The 13,331-nt window shown below is 48.2% G+C and overlaps 1 protein-coding gene across 1 annotated transcript in view; it reads right to left on the minus strand.

The window, feature by feature from the left end:
* The window catches only part of AGPAT4 (1-acylglycerol-3-phosphate O-acyltransferase 4), a 147,635-nt gene that overhangs the window by 52,665 nt on the left and 81,639 nt on the right, over positions 1-13,331 (minus strand). Inside the window, exon 3 of the mRNA XM_044291983.1 lies at positions 3,544-3,713. Within this exon, the coding sequence (XP_044147918.1) occupies positions 3,544-3,713 (170 nt within the window). The remainder of the gene's footprint in view (positions 1-3,543; positions 3,714-13,331) is intronic.

The following is a 13,331-nucleotide window of genomic DNA, read 5'->3' on the forward strand; positions in this document are numbered from 1 at the left end:
GAAACATTGGTACCTGGCTTTTCAAATTTTCTTAAATAAAGAATTTAAAAAGATATATATTTTTTTACATTTATCCAACATCATACACTAAACATAAGACCACTGCTTCCATACACAGCTCCCACCTGACACTACTATATACACATTACATACACAGCTCTACCACATGCCCATTACACAGATAGAACTACTGTGTGCACATTACACACAGAAAACTGTGCAATAGACTGGTTACACTGACATAGCCCTGCTTTATACACACCTTCCATACATAAAGTACCTCTCCATTCTCCACCAGCACAGCCTGTGTTCCCCTAACTCCTCCCACACACATGGGTGATCACATACAGTCATCACCACAGGTCCTGTAACCATAATGTAGTGTTTAGTCCAGATGCTGGAGCTGGAGAAAGAGAAAGAGAAAGGGAGAAAAAGAAAAAGAGAGAAAGAGAGAGAAAGAAAGAGAAATAGAGGGGTGGGACTTCTCAGGAGAGGGGCGGTGCTGGACCTGGCAGCTTCTGATACAGCGCTCCTGACTAGAAAAAGACCATGCGGAGCCCCGAACGCTAGTGTGAAAGTAGCCTAATGTGCGATGATATGCAGCCAAATGCACGAGGACAGGTCCTTTCTCGGCGTGGCTGTGGCATTAAGCCGCCACTCTGTAAACCTCTGTAAACCTCTGCGCTGCCTCCCATTGAGATGTATGGGAGTTAGAGAGGACACGGTTACATGGAGAGAGATGCAATCTGAACAAAATAAAGGAGAACAATCTGTGCAAGGAATGGGGAGGGTAGCTCTGAATCCATTTGAGGAACATGACTGGTTTCAGCCTTGTTAAGGCCTCATGCACAGGACCCTTGTGTGTTTTGCGGTCCGCAATTTGCGGCTCTGCAAAACATGGATGGTGTCCGTGTGCGTTCCGCAATTTGTGGAATGGTGCGGACAGCCATTAATATAACTGCCTAATCTTTTCCACAAAACGGACAAGAATAGGACAGGTAGTATTTTTTTTGCGGACCACGGAACGGAGCAACGTATGCGGAAAGCACACGGTGAATGGGTCCGCATCCAAGCTGCAAATACTGCGGCTTGGATGCAGACCAAAACAAGGGTCGTGTGCATGAGGCCTAAGGCAATGGAAATGTAATGGCATTGCTAGATACAGAGCTGTACCTTGAATTGCGATACATGCTTTTACCATGCTCCTCATGGTCCATTGTGCATTCATGGTTACAGGGGTTTTCTTTTTCCCCATAAACAGCACCGCTCTTGTTGGTAGGCATAGCCTGATATTACATTTCTATACCATTCATGTGAATCGCAAACAGCCCCATTAATTAAATACTACTTATAAAGTAAGTAAATGGAATTTGAGGTCTGTGGAAAATGATTCTTATTGATGTGAAGACACATGCACTGACCAAGTTTAAAAGACATACCGTATATATAATGCTAGTAGTTAGGGGTAAATTTACATGCACAGTAGCAGAACTAGCAGATGTTGCATGCATTGTACAGCGCCTTAAATACTTACACTCGTCAACACCAGAGACTCAAAAGATAATGCAACTAAGCATCCACTTAGCAGAAGGAGATACAAAGAACAGCAAAGCTTGATACTTCAAAAAGAGAACATATAAGCTGCCACATACCCCTCTCATCTTGAAGCTTAATCATAAATGTGACCATATTCTTTAGAGTAATCTATACCACCAGCAGACTAAAGTCATCTGTGTTACTTTAAAAGCCACAGAATGGCTATTATCCTTATGTAATGCGAGATGTGCAGAAACTTGCAGGCTCTAATACTATTTTATGCAATGACTGAAAGGCAAACGCTTTCAAAATGTGCATCCATAAAAGAGCAGCACCGCAATAAATGCAATCTATTTTCCATTTATTATGTTCCTAATGAGAGACAATTGTGAAGTAACGGACCCGGTGTAGACTACTTTCACATCAGTGCTTTTGCTGTACGGTTTTCAGATCTGGCAGGGAATCTCACAACCACAGTAAAACAGTTCTGTTCTAATAATACACCTGGCTGCATCCGTTCAGAACGGATACGGTTGTATTATATCGAAAATGAAGAAACCGGCATTAAAACCATTGTAAGTTAATGTTTCTGTCATGAGAAATAACGTTATGTAGCTGACTGACATTAGCGATGGGCTAATGTCAGCAGTACATAACAGTGGGCTTTATAACTCCCTGCCTGCCGCCGTTCTCTTAAAATGAAGACTTTTCAAATATGCTAATTTGCCTCTAGGTGCTATCAGGGAGTTGCTTCAGCACCTAGCGGCTCGGTATATGCACCCTTTGGCACGCCCAGGTTAAGTTGATTGACTTTCAAGTTCCCCTCAGTGTCCCGTAAATCCTGCACCTGCGCCATCCCATTTAGTATTCGGCGCAGGCGCTTGCGCCGAAGGAAGAAAGCCAGCAGCAGGGGGTCGCGTCCTTCACTCACTGTGTCTGTGCCAAATACTAAACTGGATTTACGGGACATTGAGGAGAACTTGAAAGTCAATCAACTGGACCTGGGCGTGCCAAAGGGTGCGTAGACCAAGCCTCTAGGTGCTGAAGCAACGCCCTAATAGCACCTGGAGGCTAAGGCTACTTTCACACTAGCGTTCGATCGGATCCGTTCTGAACGGATCCGATCATAATAATGCAGACGGAGGCTCCGTTCAGAACGGATCCGTCTGCATTATTTTAGCATATAAAAGCTTAAGTGTGAAAATAGCCTCGTACGGATCCGTCCAGACTTTCAATGTAAAGTCAATGGGGGACGGATCCGCCTGAAGATTGAGCCATATTGTGGCATCTTCAAACGGATCCGTCCCCATTGACTTACATTGTAAGTCTGGACGGATCCGCACGGATCCGCACGCCTCCGCACGGCCAGGCGGACACCCGAACGCTGCAAGCAGCGTTCAGCTGTCCGCCTGTCCGTGCGGAGGCGAGCGGAGTGGAGGCTGAACGCCGCCAGACTGATGCAGTCTGAGCGGATCCACTCCATTCAGACTGCATCAGGGCTGGACGGCTGCGTTCGGGTCCGCTAGTGAGCTCCTTCAAACGGAGCTCACGAGCGGACCGACGAACGCTAGTGTGAAAGTAGCCTAAGTCTTTATTTTAAGAGAATGGCAGCAGGCAGGGAATTATAAAGCCCACTGTTATGTACTGCTGACATTAGCCCATCGCTAATGTCAGTCAGCTACATAACGTAATTACTGATGACAGAAACCCTTTAATGTTTCTGAAAAAAAATTGATCCAACACCATTTACTTTTACATCGTTTTTGGTGGCAGATCCGGCTTGTTCAGTTTCTCATACTGCACATTAAAACACTGCTTGCGGCAATTTTGTGTCCAGCGAGAACGGAATGCATTTTGGTGCACCCAGTTTCAGTTTTGTCCCCAATGACAATGAATGGGGACAAAACTGAAGCATTGTGGACAAAACACTGATGTGAAAGTAGCCGTAAACTAATATAAAACATACACAACCGCTGCACTCTGATAACCACTAGATGGTATACTTACACCAAGGAGACCAAATCTCTCACAAAAGTTCCAACCGCAGAGAAAGTCAATTTCAAAGTTATGGTTGAGAATTACTATAGCGTTCTCTTTGCCGTACTTGCTATAGTTTGCAGGATCTGTATACAGCGTGCAATCAGTGTCTGACCACCACTCCAGCAACATCACCAATTCTGCAATAGATTCAAACAAAACAATGCGTTAATAACATTATACATGGCTACTCAAACTAATGACTGACCGGGAAAGAATTTCCAATAGGGTGGTGACAAACACAGCTTTTTGAGCTAAAGCCAGAAGTGGAAGGGGATGAAAATAATAAAGTAAGACTTTCTTCCTGCTGGATCCACTTCTCGCTGTGGCCAGAAATGGCACAAAAAGGTGTGCGAGACACCACCCTTACACAGTGTTCTGACACACACAAAAAAAAAAAGGTTTATTATATCCTAAATGAGTAGGGATGAGCGAAGTTCGTGTGTGGGTTCGTGTTGTGGTAGTTACTGAATTGCGTTATGGATTCCATTACCACGGACCATAACGCAATTCCATGACGGAATACATTCAGAAGCATTCAGTTATTCATTCTGTCATAATAGAAACACTGACGCCAGATCTGACACATACTGTAGCTGTATGAGGGCTTATTTTTTGCGAAACAAGTTGTACTGTCTAATGCCACCATTGAATATGGCATACAATGTAGTGGGAAGCGGGAATAAAATTCAAAATCACATTTTATTACATTTTTTGAGGGTAAGAGAAGAGATGAAAAAATTGCAAATTTGCCATTTTGACCCTTTTTTCCATTACGCCATTCATTGTATTGGAAATGTATTTTAATAGTATGGGTGTTTTCGTTCACGGTGATATCCATGAGGTTTATATTTTTAGTTAGTTATGTATTTATTTTTTTATTCTACGGAAAGGAGGGGTTATTTAAACTTTTATATTTTTTTATTTTTTGCATATTTTTTACTTTTTTTTACTTCTTTGTTATGATTTTGAACCTTGTATTTGAGCCTACAAAATCCAATTTTTATTGCTTTTAATTCTGAACATTAATGGATTTTTTACATCCATTTAATGCTCAGACTCGCTCATTTCTAATGTTGGCCTGCCACCTGCTGGCCAAAATAAGATTTGCAGCTTAAATGCTCTGGGTCTCTTCAGCGAGACCCAACACATTTAAGTCAATTACCTAAGAAGTCCAGGTTTTTAACCCTTTGATCATATAATCTAAAAGGCTTTAATTGCCACAATCGGCATTATTGCCGGTCGCAGTAATTAGCCATTGATCGCGGCTGTTTGAAACAGTGGAGGCCCGCCGGCCATGACACCCACTGCATGTGCGAGCGGGCGCCATGTTTGCCGATTGCTCCAGCGCGATACATGGCAATTACTGCAATCAAGTGATTTCTGTAACTCTCAATCAGACGTCTGCACCTGTCCACAGGTATTTTGGCACACTCCTTGTGAGCAAACTGCTCCATCTGTATCAGGTTTGAAGTGCCTTCTCCAGACTGCATATTTCAGCTCCTTCCACAGATGTTTATTATGATTTGTATCAGGGCTCATAGAAGGCCACTTCAGAATAGTCCAGTGCTTTGCTCTTAGCCATTCATGGATGTTTTAGCTGTGTGTTTTGGGTCATTATCCTGTTGGACCTGTGACTGGGACCAAGCTTTCTGAAACTGGGCAGCACATTTCGCTCCAGAATGCCTTGATAGTTTTGGGATTTCATTGTACCCTGCATAGATTCAAGACACCCTGTGCCAGATGCAGTAAAGCAGCCCCAAAACATAACCAAGCTCCTCCATATTTCACAGTAAATTCAATGTTCTTTTCTTTGCATGCTTCATTTTTAAGTCAGTGTACATAAAGCTGATGTGACTTTCCAAAAAGCTCCAGTTTTCTCTCATCTGTCCAAAGGATATTCTCCCAGAAGTTTTGTGGCTAGTTAATATGCATTTTGGCAAATTTCTCACTTTTTTATGATTCGCTTTCAACAGTGGTTTTTTCCATGGTCGTCTTCCATTAAGTCCACTTTGGCTAAGACAGTGACGGATAGTGCGATCTGACACTGATTTACCATAAACTTGGAGTTCACCTTTAATCTCTTTGGAAGTTGTTCTGAGCTCTTTGGTTACGGTTTGTATAAGGATGAGCAAACCAGTTTAGACTGAACTTTGCTATTTTTTGGACGGCAAACGAATCTGAGTCTTTTTCCAGGTTTGTTTCAGACAAATCCACTAAAACAGAATGTAGCGCCATTTTTGTGCACATGACAGCAAGAAAAAAAAAAGCACTATAGAGGAAGAAGAAGGGGTCTCACATGACCCTGAGAGGAAATGGGGGGAGGAAGTTTGTCCAGATTGGCTCCCAGGCTGACACACAGCCTGGATGAGCCAATCAATACTGAAGCAGGCAGGGAGGTGCCCTAGCAGAACAACATTCTGTGTTGGGCTGGTTGGGTCATACAGTGCTTGCTAGAAAAACGATCTTAGGAAGTCATGGAGAGTCAGAAATCAAACAAGCTTGTATCATAACGCCAGGGAGAGTGAAGGAAAGGCTAGGAATACAAAGAAAAATAATTGTGTGTGTAGAATAGGGAGGCAAGGCAGCGGACAGCCAGAGAGGGAGTGAGGAACTGTGGCCGATGTGCCTCCTAGCAGAACTGCAACTGCTGCAGTGCAGAGCTCAAAAGCAGCTACAGTACCTGCAAGGAAATACTTAAATTTTTTCCCCCATTGTCACAGAAATACTTTTGACGGGTTAAATTTTATTAACCAGCATATATACATCTCAACCAATTAAACGACAGACACACATGTACAATTATGACAAAAATATTTTATTGAGTAATAAATATTACAAAAGACTATAGACAATGATAAAAAATAAGATAGCAGCAGTGCAGGCCAGACTATGGGTATAATGGATCCGAAAAAGGACAAAATAGAGAAGTGACATATGCTGCAAGCAGGCAATATACACTCAATTCCCACTAAATGTGCAGGCCTCCACCCCCCACAGCTAAACATACAAAAACAGCACAAAAAAAAATCCAAAAGAGGGACCATATATACGGTACCTATAACTGGCCTATGAGCACTTAGGGGGATAAACAATAGTAGCAATAACAAATCAAGAAGGTACTGAAACATATTACCTAAAGTTTAACTGGAGGCACAAATGGATCAAACCGAGGTCTGGCAGAGAGCACACCCGGACGCACGTTTCGCTCCTCCGCTTTCTCAGGGGGCTTGCAGCATATGTCACTTCCCTATTTTGTCCTTTTTCGGATCCATTATACCCATAGTCTGGCAGCTGAGCTGCTTTTCGCAGCGCTAGCCTGCACTGCTGCTATCTTATATTTTATCATTGTCTATGGTCTTTTGTAATATTTATTACTCAATAAAATATTTTGGTCATAATTGTACATGTGTGTCTGTTGTTCAATTGGTTGAGTTATAGCATTTTGACACACATTAAGTTCATCCTTTGGATGATTTAGTAGGTGGCACCAGCATATATACAGCCAGGTCCATAAATATTGGGACATCAGCACAATTCTAACATTTTGGGCTCTATACACCACCACAATTGAAATTAAACGAACAAGATTTGCTTTAGGCCCCATGCACACGGCCGTTGTTCACGGCCGTGTGCGGGCCGTGGAACCGCGGCCTGGATCCCTCCTGAGCGCTGGAGCGCACCGCGTCACTGGTTGCTATGACGCCGTGCGCTCCCTGCTGCCGGCACAGTACAGTAATACACTGGTATAGATCATACCAGTGTGTCACTGTATTGCGGCGGCAGCAGGGAGCGCACGGCGTCATAGCAACCAGTGACGCCGTGCGCTCCTGCTCTCAGGAGGGATCCAGGCCGCGGTTCCACGGCCCGCACACGGCCGTGAACAACGGCCGTGTGCATGGGGCCTTAACTGCAGACTGTCAGCTTTAATCAGTGAAGCAAGCCATCATTAGGCTGAAAAAAAAAAAAATCTGAGAGATAGCAAAAACATTAGGCTTGCCCAAAACAACTTTTTGGAACATTCTTAAAAAGAAGGAACGCACAGGTGAGATCATCAACACCAAAAGACCCGGAAGACCATGGAAAGCAACTGTGGTGGATGACCGAAGAATTCTTTCCCTTGTGAAGAAAACACCCTTCACAACAGTTGGCCAGATCAAGAACACTCTCCAGGAGGTAGGTGTATGTGTGTCAAAGTCAACAATCAAGAGAAGACTTCACCAGAGTGAATACAGAGGGTTCACCACAAGATGTAAACCATTAGTGAGCCTCAAAACCAGGAAGGCCAGATTAGAGTTTGCCAAACATCATCTAAAAAAGCCTTCGCAGTTCTGGAACAGTATTAATGCTGGTTACAGCCTGTATTTGTGGGCGGGGCTGCTGGCTATATCTCCTCACGCGACCTCACCCTGAGGACGGTCGCTTCATGCTGGCTTTCTTCGTTCCGTCCCGTTACTTCCGGTTCGCGGCCTCGTCACTTCCGGGTAAATCTCGGCTCGCTAGGCTGCCTCAGCTGGGGGCAGCGTTCGTCCATCGCCCAGCCGGGCCCGGCTGGTCTTCCTCTTCCCTCCAGCTCCAGGGGAGCCTCCTCTTTACAGGTCTGTTTTGTCCGCAGCAGGGTTCGGCGGGACCAGCGTCCGCGGCACTTCAAGTGGGGGTGGACCGTTCCGCTGGGCTCCCCCTGCTCCTCAAAGTCCTCAGCGGTTTAGCAGAGCTGGGGAATGTTATCCCCCCAAAAAAAGGGCCGCACGCCCTGCTCTTTTGCCTTTGCGTCAATTAATGTTCACCAGCAGGTTCTACAAATATAATATGGTTCCCTATCACATGTAGACATGTTCCACAATGCTATCCCCATGCGATACTCCAACTTCCATGTCCACGACACCTGTTGTGCCGCCCTCCTGTGCACGTATGCACCTCCGCATCCCATGCTACCCTCCTGTTCCCTCATTCGTGGCGCGGTGGTGTGATGTCGCCTCCCGTGCACGCCTGGTCGGCTCCACTTCTGCCACCCTTCTGGGCACATTACATGGCTTGGTGGCGTGGTGCTGTCCTCCGTGCTCGGGTTCCTGGCATGGCTGCCGTGCCGCCCCTTTGTGCACAGGCATGTGGCTCTGCCGGCTTTTCCGGCCTGGCACGTGTGTGGAGGAGGGCGGCATAACTCTTAGACAAGCCTTCCCTTCTTGGTCGAAATGCTGTTTCCGGTTGTCATTTGCCATGTCGGACTCAGGGCTTTTCTTTATGAACTCATTGTCATACCTGGGTGCTGATAATTTTTTTCCCAATATGAACAGGACCGCGGTATCAGCTTATCCAGACTTCCCGTTCAGCCAGGTAGCTGCTCATCAAGTCCTCTTATGCACATGTCTGTGACACCCGCTTTGCCGCCTCCTGCACATGTGCATCACACCGTATGTCTACCGCCCCCTGTGCATTTGTTTATGGCGCAGTGGCGTGGTGCCACCCTCCTGTGCACACGTGTCTGGCGGCTGTGTCTGCCGCCTCCTGGGCGCATGCGTGTGGCACCGCTGTAGTGCCGTCCTCTCATGCTCAGGTTTGGCACAAACTGTCTCGCGCCGCCCTCCTGTGCACATGCGTGTGGCACCGCCGTGTTACACCTGGGGGGGCTGATTATTGCTTGTTGTCTATACTTGGGTGCTGATTAGTTTTTTCAAACATGAACAGGACTGCAGTACCGTCTTATATCCAGACTTCCAGGTCAGCCTATCACACACACATCTTTTTGTCTGTTTTCCATGCTTCTTATCTCGCTCTCACACATCATCCGTAGTCTTCCTGGATCGCCCAGGCTCGTTCTGTCTCTGTCATCCTGGATCGCCCAGGCTCGTTCTGTCTCTGTCATCCTGGATCGCCCAGGCTCGTTCTGTTTCTGTCTTCCTGGATCGCCCAGGCCCTCGCTGCCTCTGTCATCCTGGATCGCCCAGGCTCACTCTGTCTCTGTCTTCCTGGATCACCCAGGCCCACGCTGCCTCTGTCTTCCTGGATCGCCCAGGCCCACGCTGCCTCTGTCATCCTGGATCACCCAGGCTCGTTCCTGTCTCTGTCATCCTGGATCGCCCAGGCTCGTTCTGCCTTTGTCATCCTGGATCGCCCAGGCTCGTTCTGCCTCTGTCATCCTGGATCGCCCAGGCTCGTTCTGCCTCTGTCATCCTGGATCGCCCAGACTCGTTCTGCCTCTGTCATCCTGGATCGCCCAGACTCGTTCTGCCTCTGTAATCCTGGATCGCCCAGTCTCGTTCCGCCTCTGTCATCCTGGATCGCCCAGGCTCGTTCCTGTCTCTGTCATCCTGGATCGCCCAGGCTTGTTCTGCCTTTTTCATCCTGGAGCACCCAGGCTCGTTCTGCCTTTGTCATCCTGGAGCACTCAGGCTCGTTCTGCCTCTATCATCCTGGATCGCCCAGGCTCGTTCTGCCTCTGTCATCCTGGATCGCCCAGACCTATTCTGCCTCTGTCATCCTGGATCACCCAGGCCCATTCTGCCTCTGTCATCCTGGATCGCCCAGGCCCACGCTGTCTCTGTCATCCTTCCTTGCTCCCCGCCCGGTCCTCCGTTCCCGCATCTTCCTTCTCTTCCCGGCTCTCCTAAAGCGGTGTTTAAGAATAATGATATAATAAAATCTAATTGGTACAAGTTCTTCTTTAGTACACCAGACCTGGGGGTATCTACAACTGTAATTAGGTATAATTGCATGTATTGTTTTCTATTTTTCATTTATTTTGCAGTACATTCCAGCCGAGAAGCCATGGTTGGCAGGCACGGGGCTGGCCGGCCTGTTTCTCCATTCCGGTGGAAAAAAAAAGGAAAGCAAAAAGAAGCTTCAGGAACGCAGTGGAGAGACCAGACACCGGTGTGATCAGTAAGGTGCTGCCTTGCGGACGCTGCTGCGGGGTCTGGGACTGCTGTTCTGGTTCCCATCGCCTATACTACCGCTGGCCCAGGTTAAGTTTAGGTTGGAACCTCCAGTGGACCCCTATACCCACAAGTGCCTATCAATCGACTGGAACCAGAAACTGCACCTTCCACTGCTGCTACCAGATGTAACACAAGTTATCCCCTCTAGGGTAGCTAACTCCATGAATGTTGTTTCAGTAGTGGGGTTCTTGTTGCCGTGCTATTTTCTGGTTTCCTAATGTACCATTTTGGGCAATCTTTTCTTAAAACAAACAGGGCTGCGGTGCTGTCTGATTTTCAGTCCTCCCGATCAGCCAAGTATCCTGGATCGCCCAGGCTCGCTCTGCCTCTGCCATCCAGGATCATCCAGGCTCGCACTGCCTCGGTCGTCCTGGATCGCCCAGGCTCGCTCTGCCTCTGTCTTCCTGGATTGCCCAGGCTCTCTCTGTTTCGGTTATCCTGGCTGGCCAAGGCTCGCTCTGTCTCTATCATCCTGGTTCGCCCAGGCTCGCTCTACCCCTGTCATCCAGGATCGCCCTGGCTCGTTCTGTCGTCCTGGATCGCCCAGGCTCGCTCTACCCCTGTCATCCAGGATCGCCCTGGCTCGTTCTGTCGTCCTGGACCGCCCAGGCTCGCTCTGCTCCTGCCATCCTGGTTTGCCCAGGCTCGCTCGGCTCCTGTCATCCTGGTTCGCCCAGGCTCGCTCGGCTCCTGTCATCCTGGTTCGCCCAGGCTCGCTCGGCTCCTGTCATCCTGGTTCGCCCAGGCTCGCTCGGCTCCTGTCATCCTGGATCGCCCAGGCCCGCTCTGCTCCTGTCTTCCTGGATCACCCAGGCTCGTTCTGCTCCTGTCATCCTGGATCGTCCAGGCTCGCTCTGCTCCTGTCATCCTGGATCGCCCAGGCTCGCTCTGCTCCTGACATCCTGGATCACCCAGGCTCGCTCTACTCCTGTTTTCCTGGATCGCCCATACTCGCTCTGCTCCTGTCATCCTGGATCGCCCAGGCTCGCTCTACTCCTGTCATCCTGGATCGCCCAGGCTCGCTCTACTCCTGTCATCCTGGATCGCCCAGGCTTGCTCTGCTCCTGCCATCCTGGATCACCCAGGCTTGCTCTGCTCCTGCCATCCTGGATCGCCCAGGCTTGCTCTGCTCCTGCCATCCTGGATCGCCCAGGCTCGCTCTGCTCCTGCCATCCTGGATCGCCCAGGCTCGCTCTGCTCCTGCTATCCTGGATCGGCCAGGCTCGCTCTGCTCCTGTCATCCTGGATCGCTCAGGCTCGCCCTACCTCGGTCATCCTGGATCGCCCAGGCTCGCGCTGCCTCTGTCTTCCTGGATCGCCCAGGCTCACTCCGTTTCGGTTATTCTAGGTTGTCCAGGCTCGCTCTGTCTCTGTCATTCTGGATCACCCAGGCTCGCTCTGCCTCCGTCATCCTGGATCACCCAGGCTCGCTCTACCTCAGTCATCCTGGGTCGCCCAGGCCCACGTTGCCTCTCTCATCCTGGATCGCCCAGGCCCACGTTGCCTCTCTCATCCTGGATCACCCAAGCTTGCTCTTCCGCCGTCATCTGGACCGTCACGTTACTAACTACCCAGTGCCTTCCCAAATCGCTCAGGTCATTTAACAGCCCAGCTCTGGCCTGAATCACTCAGGCCCTTGTTACCTCCTGTGTCGTTCGGTTCAATTAACTATTTCCCTCCTACATCGTGGGTAGTCTTCTTGCCCACTTATTCAGGCCTACCCCGCACTGGCTCCAGGCACAGTTCAGCCAGATAGATCTTGGAGGGTGATAGGCATCCCTCCCGACTCCACACCAATGTACACCTCAGCCCCTACCACAAACATCCTATGGACAGATGAGACCAAGATCAACTTGTACCAGAGTGATGGGAAGAGAAGAGTATGGAGAAGGAAAGGAACTGCTCATGATCCTAAGCATACCACCTCATCAGTGAAGCATAGTGGTGGTAGTGTCATGACGTAGGCATGTATGGCTGCCAATGGAACTGGTTCTATTGTATTTATTGATAATGTGACTACTGATAAAAGCAGCAAGATGAATTCTGAAGTGTTTCGGGCAATATTATTTGCTCATATTCAGGCAAATGCTTCATAACTCATTGGACGGTGCTTCACAGTGCAGATGGACAATGACCCAAAGCATACTGCAAAAGCAATCAAAGAGTTTTTCAAGGGAAAGAAGTGGAATATTATGCAATGGCCAAGTCAATCACCTGAACCTGAATCAGAATGAGCATGCATTTGCTGAAGACAAAACTGAAGGGAATATGCCACAAGAACAAGCAGGAACTGAAGGCAGTAGAGGGCTGGCAGAGCTTCACCAGGGATGTCTATGCAATCCAGACTTCAGGCTGTAACTGACTGCAAAGGATTTGCAACCAAGTATTAAAAAGTTAAAGTTTGATTTATGATTATCATTCTGTCCCATTACTTTTGATCCCTTAACAAGTGGGAGGCACATATGCAAACTGTTGTAATTCCTACACCCTTCACCACAGCTCTACTGAACCACATGAAGCAGCATCACCCCATCCCATGGGCAAACAGAAGTGGCAGCCAGCAACCGCAGCAGAAGTTCCCTCCTCCTCCCAGTCCTAGCCAGGCTGCATCCATGGGCAGTATGAGTGTCTTTCACATCTCTCGTATCTCTTTCCGCTTCTCCCGCTGAGACTCCTCCTCTGCTCCATTGCCAGCAATTGATAACGGAATGCGTGGCCAGGAAACAACTCTAGGTGCCCAGTAATCAGATGGAGCGCAAGCTTAATTCCCACCTGGATAAGTTGCTGGCAGTGTAGTTGCTGCCATACCATTTAGTCAAATCA

Source organism: Bufo gargarizans, chromosome 4 (genome assembly GCF_014858855.1).
Source record: "Bufo gargarizans isolate SCDJY-AF-19 chromosome 4, ASM1485885v1, whole genome shotgun sequence".
Taxonomy (NCBI): domain Eukaryota; kingdom Metazoa; phylum Chordata; class Amphibia; order Anura; family Bufonidae; genus Bufo; species Bufo gargarizans.